This window comes from Lepus europaeus, chromosome 15 (genome assembly GCF_033115175.1).
Source record: "Lepus europaeus isolate LE1 chromosome 15, mLepTim1.pri, whole genome shotgun sequence".
Classification (NCBI taxonomy): domain Eukaryota; kingdom Metazoa; phylum Chordata; class Mammalia; order Lagomorpha; family Leporidae; genus Lepus; species Lepus europaeus.
The window spans coordinates 78,566,468-78,585,510 of NC_084841.1; the positions used below are offsets into that span (position 1 = coordinate 78,566,468).

Here is a 19,043-nt window from a genome sequence, read left to right on the forward strand (position 1 = left end):
AGCACCTTCACCAGCTAGCAAAAATTAGAATCCTAACACTGTACTAAATATTTTCTTTCTTAGTGGTTCTTAGCAATCTAAGTCCAGCAATCATTTTATCTTATTTTATAAAAAAGATTTTTTTTATTTATTTGAAAGGCAAAGTTACAGAAGGAGAGAGAGAGAGACGCAAATACAGAGAGATTGAATGATCTCACTCTTGCAAACACTGGTTCACTCCCCAGAAGACCACAATGGCTGGAGATGGACTGATCCAAAGCCAGAAGCCAAGAGGTTCTTCTGGGTCTCCCACTTGGGTGCAGGAGCTCAAACACTTGGGCTTTCTTCCATTGTTTTCCCAGGCCATTTGATCAGAAGTAGAGCAGCCAGGATTCAAACTGGTGCCCATATGGGATGCCAGTGCCACAGATGGAGGCTTAACCTACTACACCACAGCACCAGCCCCTTATCTTACTTTTTAATGTCCACTATTACATAGTACATAGTAAGCATTCGTTTGACACATTTCATATATTTTTAAAATTTTAATTGATACATATAAATTATGTACCTTTATGGGGGCACTATGTGATGTTTCGATACATGTACACATTGTGTAATGTTCAAATCAGAGTAAGCATATCTAACTCCTCAAACATTTATCATTTCTTTATGGTACAGACATGCAAAAATCCCATAGGGGCACCAGTTTGTATCCAGATGCTTCACTTCAGATCCAGCTCTCTGATATGGCCTGGGAAGGCAGTGAAGATGGCCCAAATCCTTGGGCCCCTGCACCCACATGGGAGACCTGGATGAAGCTCCTGGCTTTGGCCTGGCCCAGCCCTGGCCATTGTGGAGTGAACCAGCAGATGGAAGACTTCTCTCTCTGCCTCTCCCCCTCACTCTCTGTAGTTCTATCTTTCAAACAAACAAATAAATCTTAAAATAATTACCTATTATCACCCTTTGCTTCGGTCAAACACCAGAACTTCTTATTCCTAGATATATAATGTAGTACCTACCTCACTTTTCTTCCCAGCCTCTGATTATCACCATTCTACTTTAAACTTTCTTAAATCTTTTTATTTTTAGATTTCATATATGAGTGAGATATTGCCATACTTGTCTTTATGTGCTTGATTTACTTCACTTAAGGTAATAGCAATTTTCTATTCTATCCATGTTGTTGCAAAAAAATAAGAGTTCATCCTTTTTGTTACAGAGCAGTATTCCATGTTATATGTATAACACTTAGTTTATACATTCACGAGTGGATGGATGCTTAAGTTGTTTCCATTTCTTGACTATTAAGAATAGAGCTGGGGCCAGCACTGTGGTGTAGCGGGTAAAGCCGCTGCCTGCTGTGCCGGCATCCCATATGGGTGCCGGTTCGTGTCCCAGCTGCTCCACTTCTGATCTAGCTCTCTGCTATGGCCTGCGAAAGCAATGGAAGATGGCCCAAGTCCTTGGGCCTCCACACCCGTGTGGGAGACCTGGAAAAATCTCCTGGCTCCTGGCTTCAGATAAGCTCAGCTCTGGCCTTTGTGGCCATTTGAGGAATGAGGCAGCAGATGGAAGATTATCTCCCTCTCCCTCCTTCCCTCCTTCCCTCCTTCCCTCCTTCCCTCCTCCCCTCCTTCCCTCCCTTTCTCTCTCTTTGTAACTCTGACTTTCAAATAAATAAATAAATAAATCTTTAAAAAAAGAATAAAGCTGCAATAAACATGGAAGTACTGCTGTCTCCTCAGCAGATTGGCTTATTTTCCTTAGATATGTACAGTTCAGTGGCATTGCTGGATCATCTGCTTTGCATCTTTTGAAGACCATCCATAATGTTTTCCGCAATGGCTGTACTGATTTATATCCCACCAGTAGTGCACAAGGGTCCCTTTTTCTACATATCCTTGCTAGCTTTTATCTTTTTGAATATAGTCCAACTGGGTGGAGGTGACATTGTGATTTTGATTTGTGTTTCCCTCATGATTAGTAAAATGTTGAGCATGTTTTAAGTACCTGTTGGCCATTTGTCTGTCTTTCTTTGAAAAATACTACATAGCTCTGTTAGCTATTTCTAAAATGGATCATTTGGATATTTTTAAGATTTATTTATTTTATTTGAAATGCAGCGTTATAGAGAGGCAGAGGCAGGGAGAGCGAGAGCGAGAGAGAGAGAGAGAGAGAGAGGGAGGGAGTCAGTCTGTCTTCCATCCACTGACTCACTGTACAGATGGCCACAATTGTCGGAGCTGTGCTGATCCAAAGCCAGGAACCAGGAGCTTCCTCTGGGTCTCCCTCACAGGTGCAGGGGCCCAAGGACTTGGGCCATCCTCCACTGCTTTCCCGGTCCATAGCAGAGAACTGGATGGGAAGTGGAGCAGCTGGGACTTGAACCAGTGCCCATATGGGATGCCGGCACTGCAGGTGGCAGCTTTACCCGCTTTACCACAGCGTGGGCCCAGGATCCTTTGTTTTTTGTTATTGTTGTTGCTGGGTTGGTTGCCTTCCTTATATATTCAGGTTATTAACCCCTTATCCGATGTATAGCTCGCAAATATCTACTCCATCTGTAGGCTCCCTCTTCACTCTGTTGACTGTTCGCCTTGCTGGGTAGAAGCTTTTTTGTTTGATGAAGTTCTGTTATTACATTTTTGGTTTTATTTACTGTGCATTTAGCATTTGATTTAAAAAGAAACCCTTCCCTATTATAATGTCCTCTGAAGCATTTCCCTATGTTTTCTTCTAGTAGATTCAGTTTCAGGATGTACATTTAGGTGTCTGATCAATTTTTAGTTTTAAATAGTAAGAGATGGGGTAGCTTGGGTCATTCTCTTACATGTGGATATCGAATTTTCCTAGCATCATTTATTGAAAAGATTGTCGTTTCTCTAAGATCAGTTGGCTTAGATGTGTAGGTTCATTTCTACAGTGTCTGTTCTATACCATTGGTCTATATGTTTTTATGCCAATACCATGCTGTTTTAGTTACCATAGCATTATAATATATATATATTTTTTTTAATTGGGAGTTATTTTAATTTAAAAATATATAGTCTAAAATTATACATATTTATGGGGTATTATTGTAATGTTTCATTCCACATATAGGTTGTGTAATGTCCAATAATGGTAAACCTATTTTCTGTTCAAGCATTATTTATAGTGAAATCATCCAAAATCTGATCTTCTAGGTTATTAATAGAGAAACATACAGTACATTAATGTTATCAATCATCACTCTAATGGTCAGTAGAAGCCCAGAACTTCTTACCCATAACAATCAACATTGCCAGTCCTCCTCATCCACTTTCCTCCCCAGCCTCTGATAACCATTATATTTTTAACTGCTATGAAGTTACCTATTCTTTAGATTCTACATGTGATTGAGATCATGTGGTGCTTGTCTTTCTCTGCTTGGTTTATTTCACTTAACATAATGGCCTCCAGTTCCATCCACGTTGTTGCAGATGACAAGGTTTCATCCTTTTTCATGTCTGAGTAAGAGTCCATGTGTCTATGTGGCACTTTCCCTGAATGCCAATGGACGCTTAGGATGTTGCCGTTTCTTGGCTACTGTGAACAATGCAGTAAACAGGGGAGTGCAGGTGTCTCTTCAGCAAACTGATTTCATTTCCAATTTATACCCAGAATCTATACCTTGGACCTATACCCTGGATATATACCCAGGGGTACGACTGCTAGATCATATTGCAGTTCTAGCTTTAGTTTTTTGAAGAACCTATGTGATATTTTCCACAAGGCTTGGAATAATTTAGATTCCTACCAGCAGTGTGCAAGGGTTCCCTTTTGTCCATATTCTCACCAACATTCATTATCTTTTGTCTTTTTTTAAAATAGTTTATTTATTTGAGAGGTAGAGTTACAGACACAGAGAGAGAGACAGAGAGAGTTCTTTCATCTGCTGGTTCACTCCCCCAAATGGTTGCAATGGCCAGAGCTGGGCTGATCTGATCCAAAGCCAGGAGTCAGGAGCTTCTTCCGGGTTTCCCACAAGGGTGCAGGGGCCCAAGCACTTGGGCCATCTTCTGCTGCTTTCCTAGGCCATAGGCAGAGAGCTGGATAGGAAGAGGAGCAGCCAGGACATGAACAAGTGCCCATATAGTGTGCCAGTGCCAGAGGCAGAGGCTTAGCCTACTATGACACAGTGCCAGCCCCCTCTTTTGTCTTGTTAGAACAGCGCATCTAACTGCAACGAAGTGGGATCTATCTCGTTGTGGTTTTGATTTGTAGCTCCCTGATGATTGATGATGTTGATTATTTTTCCATGTCCCTGTTGGTCATTTGTCTGTCTTCCTTGGAGATATTATTTTTTTTCTTGTGGATTCAGTTGTTTGCGTTCCTCATATAGTCTAGCCTTTAACCCCTTTTCTGATGTATAGCTTATAAATATTTCCTCATATTCTGCAGTTGTCTCTTTACTATGTTGCTTGTTTCCTTTGCTGTACAAAAGCTCTTTAGTTTGATAAAGCCCATTTGTCCATTTTTGCTTTATAACCTGTGCTTTGGGGGTTGGTGCTAGAAAACCATTGACCACTCCAATGCCCTGTAGTGTAGCGTTTACCCTGTGTTTTCGTCTAGTGGTTTCAAAGTTTCAAGTCTCACATTTATGTCTTCAATCCATTTTGAGCTGATTTCTGTACTTGGTAAGAGATAGGCCTCTAGTTTCATTCTTCTCCGGCTTTTCCAGCACCATTTATTTATTTATTTATTTAAAAGACTATGTTCCTTTTTTTAAAGATAGGTGTTGAGTGCTATAAACCTCTCAGTTTTACCTTCACTGCATACCATAGATTTTCGTATATTGTATTTTAATTTTCATTTACTTCAAGAATATTTTAAATTTGCATCTTAGTTTCTTCCTTGATCCAAGAATAAGTTGTTTAATTTCCATGTCTTGTAGTTTCTAAATTTTTTCTGGTTATTGATTTCTAGTTTAATTGCATTGTCTTTGGAAAAGACAGTATTATTTCAGGTAGTTAAAAATTTGTTAGGACTTGTTTTGTGATTTACCGTATGATCTATCTGGGAAAATGTTGCATGTGCTTTGAGGAGAATGTCTATTCTGCAGCTGTTGGATGGAGTGTTCTGTAGACGTCTTTTAGGTCTAATTGGTCAAGGCTACAGTTTAACTCTGCTAGTTCTTTGTTGATTTTCTGGCTGGCTGGTCCATCTATTGCTGAGAGTAGGGTGTTAAAGTCTGCTGTTGCACTGGAATCTGTCTCTCCTTTTTGGTCTATTAATACTTACGTTATCTATGTGGCTGTTTTATATTGTGTACGTGTGTGTGCTAACATTTACTTCCTCTTGCTGAATCTGTCCTTTGTAACTATATGACAAACTTCATTATCTCTTTTATAATTGATTAACTTATCCATTTATTTGAGAGGAAGGGGAGGATGGGAGAGAAAGAGAGCAAGTCCTCCTATCTGCTGGTTGGGTTCCAAATACCCACAATGGCTGGAGCTAGGGTGGAGCTTAAGCCTGGAGCCAAGACCCTTATCCAGGTCTCACACAAAGGTGGCAGAAACCTAATTGCTTGAGCCATCACCACTGATTTCCAGAGTCTGCATTAGCAGGAAGCGACAGTCAGGATCCAGAGTTGGGTATTGAACCCAGGTTCATAGCATCTTAACCTCTAGTCAAAATGGCCACCCCACTTTGTCTGTTTTTGCTACTTTTGATTTAGTCTATGTTATCTGAAATAAATGTACTATTTCTGTATTTCTGCTTTCTTTTAGATATCATTCACAGGAAATATCTTATTCCATTCTCTCACTTCCAGCCTATGTATGTCCTTACGGGTGAAGTGAGTTTCTTATAAGCAGCAATTTCAGCATCTTGCTAATATCACCTGAAGGCAGCAGGTTATAGCTCAAGTAGTTGGGTTTCTGCCACTGATGTGGGAGGCCAGATTGAGTTCCCAGTTCCTGGCTTTGGCTTGGCCCAGCATTGGCTGTTTCAGGCATTTGATTATTGAACCAGCAGATCTCTCTCTCTCTCTCTCTCTCTCCCTCTCTCCCCTCTCTCCCCTCTCTCCCCTCTCTCCCCTCTCTCCCCCCTCTCTCCCCTCTCTCCCCCCCTCCCTCCTCTCTCTCTCTCTTTCTCTCTTTTTCTCTCTCTCTCTTTCTTTCTCTCCCCTCCCCCTCCCCCCCTCCTCCTCCTCGCCCTCGCCCTCTCCCTCTCCCTTTCCCTCTCCATCTTTTGTTATAACAGGCTATTTTGAAATAATAGCAACTTAAGTATTTACTTTTTATGTGTTGAACTCCTAACTCAGTGGAGGCAATGACCCTTTGACTATAATGTAAATTTAAAATACATTATCTCAAAAAGATAAAATATGTTTCAAAAATAGAAAAAGAAAACAGAAAGAAAACTACTAAGTAAAATCCTGTACTTGTACTCCATTCTTTACTACATTTTGAATTTTTTATCTCATTTTGTAACTTCCCATATTGTCTACATCTTAACATACTAATGTCATTATTTTTGATTATTTTGGGTTAGTCTTTGTAGTAACATATCTATGGTTTATTCACCACATTTACAGTATTGGAGCATTTCAGATGTATCTGTACATTACTCTTATCTGTGAATTTTCTAATAGTTTCTCCTTACTCATTAGCATCTCATTCTTTCAGTTTAGAAAAACTCCCTTTAGCATTCTTGTAAGACAAGCCTAGTGGTGTTAAATTCTCTCAACATTTGTTTGTGTGGGAAAGTCTTTATCGCTCCTTCATGTCAGTGGACAGCTTTGCCAGGTACAGTACCCTTGGTTGTCGGGGATTCCTTCTCCTGTGCTGTGAATGTCTCATCCCACGCTTTCTGGCCTGTAAGTAATCTGCAGTCAGGCACACTGAGACTCCGTATGTATTGTTTTCTGCATGCATTTGTCTTTAGAGTTAAACTTGTTGGACTTGGTTATCACATATCCTGGGTGGACTTGGTCGAGTCGAATTTGACTGGTGGTCTCACACCATCCTGTGTCTAGATGGTTGTATCTTTTTCTAGATTTGGGAAGTTGTCTGTTATTATCACTTTGAATAGGCTTTCTAATCCTTTGGGGTACTCAAGTCTCTCTTGAGTAACTTATGTGTTTTTCTCTTGAATGCTATCCCAAAATTTCCATAATTTTTATTTATCCCTCCTTATTCTTTTTTCTCCTCCGTATTTGCAAATAGTCTGACTTCTGTTTTATTTATTCTGCTGTTGGTGCCTTCTATCATGTTTTTTTTTTTTTTGATTTTTTTTTTTTTTTGACAGGCAGAGTGGACAGTGAGAGAGACAGAAAGGTCTTCCTTTTGCCATTGGTTCACCCTCCAATGGCCGCCGTGGCTGGTGCGCTGCAGCCAGCGCACCGCGCTGATCCGATGGCAGGAGCCAGGTGCTTCTCCTGGTCTCCCATGGGGTGCAGGGCCCAAGGACTTGGGCCATCCTCCACTGCACTCCCTGGCCACAGCAGAGAGCTGGCCTGGAAGAGGGGCAACCGGGACAGGATCGGTGCCCCGACCGGGACTAGAACCCGGTGTGCCAGCGCCGCAAGGCGGAGGATTAGCCTAGTGAGCCGCGGCGCCGGCCCTTCTATCATGTTTTTAACTTCTCTTAGTGTATTTTTCAGCTCAAGCATTTCTGTTTGATTTTTTTAATTACTTCTGTCTCTCTGTTAAGTTTCTTTCTTATAGAATTGAATCATTGTTCTGTGTTTTTTGAAGCCTGTTGAGTTTCCTTAAAACAACTGTTTTGAAGATTATATCCAAAAGTTTGAAGATGTCAGTTGTTACATGGTTGGTTCCTGGTAATTTTGTTCATTATGGTTCCCTGAAACTTGTTTTTAAAATTTTTTGAAAATATTTATTTTTGTCAAAATGCAGAGAGGGAGAGGCGGAGAGGGAGAGGGGGAGAAGGGGAGGGAGAGAGAGAGAGAGAATCTTCCATCTGCTGGTTACCTCCCCAAATGGCCACGACAGCTGGAAGGGGGCCAAGCCAAAGCCAGGAGCCTGGAATTCCATCTGGATCTCTCACGTGGATGTAGGGTCATAAGTACCATAAGTGCCATCTCCTGCTGTTTCCCTACGTATTAGCAGGGAGCTGGATCTGTTGTGAAGCAACTAGGTCTTGAATCAGCACTTACATTGGATACTGGCATTGCAGGCAGCCACTTAACCTGCTGCAACACAATACCACACTCCCTGAAACTTCTTGATGTTTGTTAGTTATCTGCACATTGAAGTATTGGGGTTTTTTTTTTTTCATTCTTCATAGTCTAGTTATATTTGTGCCTATCTTTTGAGAAATTCTCCGCAGTCTGCTTGTTTTATCAGAGCATGGGGACACTTCTGCTACATCAACACTAGATGGCGCCCTTAGTCGAGGTTTGCTGCAAGGCATTTGATATTGTTTTGTGAATTTCAGCGCTAGGGGGCGTTCCTATCCCACTCTGTCCCAGATCCCCAGTGTGTTGTTCAGAATGAACCAGAGCGTCTAAAAAAGGATAGTCACTCCCTACGAGCCTCTTCTTGGGGTTGGGGCAGGCCCAGATGCCTTGTCCACAGTGCACCAGCTCCTCCGGGTTCTGTTTGTCTCTGGACTATCCCACGGAGGGACCAGCCCAGATTTCTATACAATGACTTGTCACTATTCTTTTTTCCCCTCCAAGTAGACAGTTACTCTCCATGCTGTGCTTCCCAGAGGTGGGGTAGGCAGTCTTGAGGCCACCAGCGCTATGATGCTAGGTCACACCCAGATGCCACAGCTCCAGAGACCAACACTACACAGGGTTAGGCCCATGGCCGATGCTGCATTGCCCTGCCTTCTGCTGAAGTGGACTCAGCCCATACTGCAGCAACCAAAGATGCTGGCTGGAACAGCCTCCGACTGACCAGAGCCACGGGAGTCCACGTGGCACCAGCCCCGGCCCAGAGACTCCAGCCACAGATGCTGGCCTGGGGACAGAGACCATTTAGGATCTGCCCAGCAGTAGGTTTTGCCAGCCTGGCACTGAGCTCCAAGACACAGCTCTGTGCTCGCTGCTGTACCTTATACTCCTGTGGTTGGAGCCCTCCCCTTGCTGTCTGCCTCAGGTTGGGGGAGAGATGACAACCCTTGGTCACGTAGGCAACCACTCAGCTGAGTCACGCCTGGGTGTTAGAGCCACCAGGACCTGCACCATCTGTGGGGTACGTTCTGATCTCACACATGATTGGCAGTGATGTAGGGTGAGACACAGGTTGGTCCTAATGGGGTGCAGATTTCCTCCAGAGTAGCTCTATGTGCCCCATCAGCAAGCACTGTGTTGGGTGCAAGGTCTCACTGTGGCAGGCAAAGCCCTGAGACACAGTCCTAAGCTCACTCCTGCCCTATTCCCTAGTGGCCAAAGTCCTGTCCAGCTGCCACAGGTTGAGGGAGGGATGGTGGAGGCAGTCCCTTGGCTACCTAGCTAAAGGAAGGTTGGAAGGCTCAGTGTGCAGGGACTGGCCTGGGACTAGGGGCTGTGGGACCCTGTCCAGAACACCTGTTCAGGTTTTACCACAGCAGATCCCGTGTGTGGTTTCAATTCTGATGTCTGGACTTAACTCCCTCTCCCTCCCTGCAGTGGGAGGGGTTTGTCTCCATGCTGGGCTGCTTGGAGTTGGGCGAGGGGTGGTGCAGGCAACTCTTTGCTGCCTGCCTTCTGCAGTGCATCTTCTCTTATTATTATTGGGTTAAAACCAGTCACTGCGGGCTCTCCCTTGGCTCCCTGAGCCCCTTTGAAGCCGGCTTGTGTTTGACTAGCCATTTGAATTGACAGCTCTATGAGCAGACAGGTTACCAGAACATCTTACTCAGCTGCCATCTTGCTCAGCCACGCCCCCACGCATGCATTTATATTGTTAGTCTGTGTTTGAATTCCTCTTCCTCAAACCTTTTGGCATCTTCAGTTAGATGTTCAGAAAGAAAAGAAATGCATTGTGTTTAGAGTTTATCCAAAGCTCGCTCTCTTTTTTGTTTAAAGATGTTTTCATCGCTCAGTGCTCCTTAATTACCCACATATTAGATTCCTACAGAACACACAAGGATCGCTACACCTGAAGTAGTTTCTTCCTGTGTCTCTCTTGTGTCTCTGCAATGCATGTTTTGGTGCCCATGTTGTTAGGATGTGTACATGTCAGAGGGACTCAGGAGCAGCGTTGTGGCTGTGCTGGGCAGTGTATTTTAAGGGCCGTAGCGAGAGGAGGCGGCTGTCCACAATGGGGAAGGGCCCAGAATCTATGCCTAGTGACGAATGCCTGAAGCGACTGGTGACGTTGAACGTGGGGAAGAAGGCATGACGAATGCCTTGACTACTTGCCGATGCATCATCGGAGAGTCGTTTAACTATGTCGTTCCGGGTCTGCAGTAATCGCCAAGGCATGGATGTAACAAGGAAGCTAATTCTGACCCCATCGAGTAGATGTTATAAAAATTCATTGTAATAATCATAACATCAATTAAAAGTTGTATCATCTTTGTATATACTATATAAATTTCAAAAATTAAATAGAGGGGCTGGCATTGTGGCATAGTAAGTAAAGCTGCCACCTGCAATGCCAGCATCTCATATGGGCACTGGTTCAAGTCCCGGCTACTCTGCTTCCCATCTAGCTCTGCTGGGGCCTGGGAAAGCAGTGGAAGATAACCCAAGTCCTTGGGCCCCTGTGCCCAAATGGGAGACCCGGAAGAAGCTCCTGGCTCCTGGCTTCCGATTGGCCCAGCTCTGGCTGTTGCAACCATTTAGGGAGTGAACCAGCAGATGGAAGACCTCTCTCTCTACCTGTACCTCTGCCTCTCTCTAACTCTACCTTTCAAATAATTAAATATTTTTAAAAATTAAATGAAATATTTTCTTTTTCTAGAAATCTTCCTACTTTTCTGATGAAAGAAAAGATATGGTTCATGTGCTGTGGGACTTTGAATTTTTCATATTCAAGAACTTGAATCTATAGTTACCATGTAATTCTGTCTAAAATTCATTTGTTGGGTTATTAAACCATTATTTGTGCTGTTTGGTGTCTATCTGGGTTATGAGTATTAAAAGTTCAGTACAACATACCCCTTTCAGAATTGAGGTTGAAATCCAGGTGCTACAGTGGAGCGGAGGTGATCAACTCCTAGGAGATGGCTCAGAATGTGCAGAGAAGGTGTGTATGTGAAAAAGCCAGGCAGGGCTCTAAACATATTTTTGCACCAACATGCACTTAGCTTTTAAATCCATTTTCCCAGGAATTTTATCTTGAGCTTCCCCCAGAGCCTTCTCTCAGGTTATGAAAACACCAAGGCGGAGCAACGTACTGGGGCGCAGAGCCTGGGTCTCACGCCAGAGCCCTCTGTACCACTTGCCACGGTTTCATTTCTCTGCTACCTGACTCAGCTGCAGGCTCTGCTGAGGTTTCTGAAGAAGGCTCAGACGGTCCTCAGGGCCTTTGCTTGGCCCACCTGCCCTGTCAGATGCAAGGGGCTCTGGTCGGCCCATCAGCTGACATTCACAGCTATGCTGTGGTTCTGTTAAAGCTTAGTAGTCAGTGGCTTCCTAGCTCTGGGTACTAGACTTTGCATGACTAAGCTTGCTGAGTTTTATAAGGTATCCATACCTTTTAGACAATAATGGCTTTTGGTTTTGCCTACCGAGCACCGTGTGAAATCCTGAACATATTTTAACTATTTAATTCTCCCAGTTGTTAAGTAGATGCTCTTATTAACCCCATTCTACACAGGAAGAAACTACGGAAGATATGTAAGCCCAAAGAAGATTATGCGGCTACTTAGCGTTAGTTGGGAGTACAGTCCAGTGCTCTCTTTTAAAAAATTTTTATTTATCTATTTGAAAAGCACAGTGATAGAGAGGAAGAGACAGAGAAGAGATCTTTCCATCTGTTAATTCCTTCCCCAGATGGCCACAATGGCCCCAGGGTTGGGCCAGGCCTAAGCCAAGAACCTGGAACTCCCTCCAGGTCTCCCAACATGGGTGCAGGGGCCCCAGCAGTTGGGCCATCTTCTGCTGCTTTCCCAGGTGCATGAGCAGGAAGCTGGATTGAACCAGTGCTCCAATATGGATGCCATTGTCACTAGCTGAGCCTAACACTCCATGCCACAATGCCAGCTCCAAACCCAGCTCTCAAATCCACCTGACTTCCCATTATCTTAACTTGACAGCAGGAGCCAGAGAGTCAGAGAATGGACAGGATTTGTCCGGAGTCACAGGGATCTGGGGTTGGGGAGTGAGTCACACCCTATTACTTACTACCTCGTATTGTTTTACAGCATAAACCCTCTTTGAATGGCTCCATCTGCTTTCCTGAGCTCTGAATCTAACATTTGTCTTACAATCGAAGATAGTTTGTAAACTTAGAGAGCCAGGTAGTGTTAACAAACAGTGCAAACAGGCATTTGAAATTTTCCATGGCAAAACAGCTTGACAGAATGACTGCATTTTCGTTTAATAGCTGTTGGATTTTTAAGGCAATGCTGAATGTTAAGCCGACATATTTTTACATTTTTTCTAATGGTGCTTTTTTTTTTTCATAATGTGAAATCTGTGGGATTCTCTGGCATAGACTTTGGATTTTCCATCTACCTATAATGTTTGTTATATTGTGTTATCCAAATGAAAAAAAAAAAAAAACCACTTTGTTAAGTCCCAGAGATTACCCAGCGATTCAAGCCTTATCATCAAAGCAGGTGGACCGGACTGTCCGTGACAACACACTGGAGCTCATACTCTGCCTGTTTTCCTCTTACTTTATTTTGTCCAGCTTAACAATAATTCTGCCGGAAGACCAAAATTAAAATCACCTCTTTGACACTTGAATGATACCAGTTTTTCCTTCATAGAAATTAAACAAAGTACCATCTGAACAGGGATTTTTCTGGGGATCAGTTGTGCATTGGGGAAAAAAAAATGGCTACTAAGTCCTTAAGGCTTTGTTTTCTAGATCCATCCCCCTGTGCTGAAGCATTTAGTGTTGTGTTTTTTTGAAGAAGAGAGTCCATGGAAGGAAATGCAGAGTTGACTCGTCTCTTTCTCTCTCTTCTCTCCTCCAGCTCTTTCTCTTTGTTGTCTGGAACTTTGAGCTCTACATGATACCGCTTGTCTTGTTGCTGCTATTAACATGGAACTACTTCTTGATAGTATCAGGGAAAGATAACCGGCAGCGTGATACGGTAAGTCTCTACTTCCTTACTTATATGTCTTCGTGTTCTTATTCCTGGTCCCTCGGACAAGATCAGCATTGACTTTCTTTTTACAAACCGGAAATTCTAACCATACTCAAGTTTTATCGGATCAAAACTCATGGCTCTTGGGGCCTAACCCAGTAGAAAACATTGACCTATTTCGAACATTACTCAGCTTGGCATAAAATAAAATTCGGAGCACACTACAGAATGAACTATGGTTTGTGTTCGTGGACGGGGGTTACTCCAAATGATTGCTCCCTTTGTTCTCCTTATTTGTTTTTATGTCTCAATGAACCCTGCGTGAAGACTTAGTTTCAGAACAATTGTTAGTAATACATACGTACACATCATACGTACGCACTAATGTGTTTCACTTCAGATAGTTTTTACTTTCAGATAGTCATTGCAAGGGAGGCGAGACGCATGGTTATTGGCCTACTAAGTACACAAAGTGCTTTAATTCGGTGTACAGCCACCAACCAGTTAGCAGTGTATGGAGATAACAGCTCAGGAGTGAAGAGCTTGTATTTGATGGAGGGAAAGTGGTCCTGCGTCCACCTGCCCTCTTTGGCATGATCGAAGCTTAAGGCTGAGAAGCAGAAGCTGGCACACTGCCAGGGGCTTCCGCGTGCTCCTGGGTGATTCACGCTACCGTTTATGTCCATTTTTGCGTGAAATGTCTGACGCCTCCTTATGCTGCCGCATTCGGTGTGCTGGGATTGTGTGTTCCCGCGGATTATCTGTCAGTGCACCCCTAACAAACATACTGTAAAAAGCTTTTCTGCATTTAAATAGAAGGGTAGTTCAGAAAGTTTATGGAGAAATGAAATGAAAAGACACGTTTGTTTGCGGGCAAAACATTTTGAAATCCATGCACAGTCTTCTCACACGTTTTCTACAAACCTTTTGAAGATCCCTCGTATGCATTCATTTCAAACAGTTTTGCACCCAAATAAGCTCACTTTTTTAATTTCATTTTTCTCTCAGCTTTTTAAAATACCTTTGCAAATGGAGTTGGGGGGAGTGTGTTCTCCAGATATGACATTTGCCATCTGATAACTTGTTAGATAGCTGTTGAGAGGAATTGAAGTGTGTCAGACATGAGAATGTACTTCATAGCTATCTTTCCTCTCCAGATTACATAGGTTTTTTTTTTTTTTAATTCTCCATTTGATTTATAATCAGCGACTTTGGGCCAACTACTGTGCCCACAGTAATGTAGTTTTTTGGTCCTCTGTTTGGAAATAGGAAAATATTTTACTGTAATAATAAGCATTGTAACAATCTGACAAATATACCTGTCACATTCAAGAACTCTCCCTTTAAAACAACACCAGCAAAAATATACTTCCAGTGGTAACATTAGCAAGATATACCTCTTCAAAATAATTTTCTCCATCATCAAAACTCTTGAGGTACTCCCACCAAGTACATGGCCAACTTGCCAATAACACACGATGTTCAATTTGCTAATATATTTCTGCCTCTCCCACTACATTGTGAATTGGAGGGAAGGGACTCTGTTCATCGTCAAATTTGCCACTGTGTCTAGCACATTCTTTGCAAATTAGAGGTGTGCATTTTTCTGTAAAGTTTATGAAACCAAACCTGAGATTGCTAATAGAGATTTTAATGGTTAGGCAGCATCAATAGAAAACAAGTTATTATTATTGGCAAGGATTTTATGGACATATATTTAAATTGCATGCTGACAGACAAGCCCCAGTGCTACAAGCATCAGCGTCATGGGGACTAATAGGTACTTTTGTCAATTAATCCTGGATGTTTTCTCTAAGAAAATAGAACTCTCTCAGACAGTTGCTTTCTTGTTCCATTTATTTCAGAGAGATTGTCAAGAGAGGAGAATATCTACATTTCACTCAGTTGTCTTGAGACAAATTTGCAAAATAAGATTATTTGCAAAAAGAAAAAGTAGCAATTTAGTTTTCACTCCTTAATCCTATGAGGGGTCTTATCTTCAATACTTAGAGATTGGTGTGAGCATTCTTAGGGAAGAATCCCTAGTATCTTCTTCAGAATCTCCCCACCTTGACTGGAAAGGACAACAGTTAGAGTAGGGAAATAGGAATGTAAAAGACACCCTTAAAATTAAGTCTGTGTAGCATAAACGGAAAATCTTCTTAAGGCTGTAGTAGTGTGTAATCTTTCCATTGCCCTTCCTTTTTTTCCGGATTTTAACTCCAAAATAGCACGTCCGCCGAATCCTTTCCTGTCCCTCCCATCTGTAGCAGCCTACACACTTTCCCTTTGAGCTGTGGACAACATTGCGTTCCCCAGCACAGCCCACTGTGAGACATTCTATAGTCTAACTCTCACAGAATGCCAAGCTCACCCCATAACTCCCAGTAATTGCCTTTTATTTGCCCAAAACACACATATCCACATATTCTGTTCTTCCCAGGCACCAGAGCAGCAATCAACGTTTCATTCAGCCCCTTATCCACTGGCTCAGTGGAGACCTTACGTAACTCTTAGATCCAATTTGTCTAATTATGTGTTTTCCGGCATATCCAGCTGTGCATTTGAACTGGTCGCTGTGTCTCAAAAGAAACCTGGATGGCACTTGGCTGGTTACAGATTCCGTGTATGCACACACACACACATGGACACGGAGGGGACTTCAAAAAGTTTGTGGACAAATGGGATTCACAGATAAGTTTATTTTGGTGCAAGAAACTTGAACCCCACGTGTAGTTTTTCCTTAATACACGTTTTTCTGTGACGTTTTCAAGGTACCTTTAAACACACAAAGACATGCAATGCAAAGTTGGGGGATATGTTTGTAGGGTTGCCACACCGTGCGTGTGTGAGACTTGCATGGTGTCTAGTGCTGGAAGAATGGTGTTTTGCACTAAATCCCGACTCATATCACAGAAACAGTGCAGAATCTTTCAGCATGTGTGAAAACTTCCCAGGATCTCTGAGTTTCCAAACCAGGAAACTTTCTGGTTTAGGAAAGAGAGAGACAGAAAGAGAATTTTCTGCCTTGAAAAAGCAAAAACAAACAAACAAAAATCTATACATTCAGCTGAGCAAATTTAATTAGGATAAAAACTATGAGAAAAAAATAAATTAAAATGGCCTTCAGCTCTGGGCAGCAAGAAGAGAAGAGGACATTATATTTCCATGACATAAGAAGTGGAAAGAGATAAGATTTCTTAAAATCATGACATAACATGTCATGATTTTAAGAAATCTTATTTCAACCAGATATTGTGGATTTTGAGCCTTCTTGGCATTCTTGACAGGCATTCAAAAAATCAAAGTTTCAAACAATCTGGTCTCTAAAATTTCCAGTAAATCCTGGACTTTGGTTTTTCCAGTTTGGGCCCAACTGAAAAAATCGAAGGACCTATGTCTCTCATCTTATAGAGACACCAACTAATCAGTCTATTTGGAGTATATTAGAAGGACTGTCAAGATGTGATGTGGTACCAGACTTTAAGTTTCTATAATGGAAAATGCTATTAATACAAATGTTTGAGAATTAAAAAGTCTAATGATCTTGTGTTACTAGACATGATAGTTATCTTAATGAGAAAGCCCCAGAGGCTTAAAGGGTTAAATACTTGTAAAATCCTACAGGTGCTTTCAAAAATACTGTGAAGTAAGCAAGTGCCTCTTGTTGGTTGATGAGTTTATAATTTTAAACATGGCGACTTAAAGTCTTTTGTCATCCACAGTTATATATGATCTGCTGCTCATAAAACTAAAGCGTTGTTGGTTCTGTGTTTAGCTGTCCTCCTATAGGTTCCTATGGACTTTTTCCAGCCACTTTTATTGTATTCAGTACTTTGGGATGGCTCTGTAAACAGATGAAGCCAATAATGTATTAACAGTACCAACTGAGAGAAAGTATGGTTAACTGAGGTTACTAAAAAGAAAAAGCAATTCAAATCAATTGGCAATCTACAAAAAGAGTTAAAGATTTTAAAAGCTATTATTAAAATTGCTATATTGGTCTATTATGCTATATTATATGTGTGTACATATTGTATGTCCACATGGGGAAATTTTATTAAGAGTTTTATTTTAAATGGCTTATAGATAAGATTGTCCATAAATTTAAGCTGCTAAAATCAATCAAAGATACATTTTAATTTGTGGGACCTGAATCTGTGTATCATATGTTTTAGACTTGTTGGTAGAAAGAAACAAAACATTTTAGATGGTTGTGCTTAAGTTTACTGGCTAAACAAACTACACCATGTTAGATATTTAAGAGGTGTTTTCAAATACATGATTCTTAAAATTTATAGAAGGCATTGGACCTTCTGGTAAATGTTTTCTTAAGTTGTTATCTAATGGTTGAAACAGTTTGCTAAGTATTCATGTGATATTGCTATTGTCAGCAAGCGATCTAGGACTTGCTCCCTCATTTCTCTATTCTAAGCCCAACTTGTTCTTTCATTTCTCTATTCTCTTCAAGGTAGGAAACTAATTCTATTATGAAGGAATCTGTAGGATGCACAATTTAATCTTTAGACCTTATAAAAGAGATGGCTAACATTTTTCTGCAATAGCATAGCCAAAATAAGAACTCAAATAATAATCTCATAGCTAGATTCACTTCGCCATCAGCGAAGTATACAGTAAGTAGAAAAAACCTCCCTTTCAGACCAAAGGGAAAGAAAGTTTTAAAGTGAGAATATAATTTTCCTCATGGGCATTGTCTACCTTAGAAAAACTACTACAGAACATGCCTGTGACTATAGACTTGTAGTTCAGGCCACTGAAGATTAGAGATGGGACTAGGGCACTCCCTTGACTTGCATCCTCTGGTCTGCTTTAACACAAACCAGGAGGAAAAGAAAGCTCGGCATCAGAAGCAATGGGTGGCAGGCCTATTAATGGCTGATCTGTACAGTGATCTGCCCTCAAGGAGACCCAACAGGCCAGTCCACTGCAGTGGCTTTCAATGTGGTAAGCCTGGGCTTCAGCAGAAGTCAGCTTGTGAAGAGCCCTGGCAGCTCTGCCAAGAGTTGGATCACTGGAAATGGACCTGCCCTGGAGTCGAAGGATGCCCAGGTCAGAGCCACAGATCTTATTGGCTCTAAGCTGAAAAGCCCTTCACTCAGCCCAACTTCCAAAGTGACCACTGCAGCTGAGGGGATGGCCAAGTAGGGTCAGCAACATTACAGGCAGAACTGTAAATTTCTTTTTAGAGATGCCCCCTGCCTTTACCTGGCCAGCTCTCCTCCCAGGCCAGCCAAGTAATGAAAGTCAACAGAGTGCCTTCCCCTAGGAGGTTCACACCTCCCTTAGTATGTACCCCACGTGAAGAGATAGATAGGTCTGGGCCTCTGAATTTACAAGGCCTAAAGCCCACCAGATTATTATCAAGCCCCTTCTATCAGGTTCTATTTGCCTCTCAATCAGAAAACTTAATTGTAGCTTAGACAGCACCTTTCTTAGCTCCTCTAATAATGACTCTGTCCTTTGTTCTAGGCCCTGTCTAGTGCACTTGGGCCTCATTCCTTTGTAATCATAACCTCTACTCTACCACCAATGGCTCTACTCCCAACCTGTGTGTACTGATGGTCCTCTTCCCCACTTAACGCTGTATAATTGTTCAAACCTGGTAAATGCCACTCTTAGGATCATTGGTTACTATCCTCACTCTGTCTTTTATGACCTTGTCTAAATATGATCAGAGTCGGCAAACTTGGAAGGCTTCCATAGCCTTGGCAACTCATGACGACAGCCTAGGATGGTTACTGGCGCCATAAACTAGAGTGTCAATTTGTTGGGTCAACAACAGGAGCCACTGTGCACTTGCTCCTCAGGTGGGATCTCTGTCCTTAATGTGCTGTACATTGTGATTTAATGCTGTA

General features: G+C 42.1%; 1 protein-coding gene across 4 annotated transcripts in view; it reads left to right on the forward strand.

Moving 5' to 3' along the window:
- Window positions 1–19,043, forward strand: part of MCTP1 (multiple C2 and transmembrane domain containing 1) — a 614,838-nt gene that overhangs the window by 505,751 nt on the left and 90,044 nt on the right. For all 4 annotated transcript variants that reach the window (XM_062212394.1, XM_062212396.1, XM_062212397.1 and 1 more), the window contains one exon: window positions 13,054–13,173. In XM_062212394.1, coding sequence (XP_062068378.1) covers window positions 13,054–13,173 — 120 coding nt within the window. The remainder of the gene's footprint in view (window positions 1–13,053; window positions 13,174–19,043) is intronic.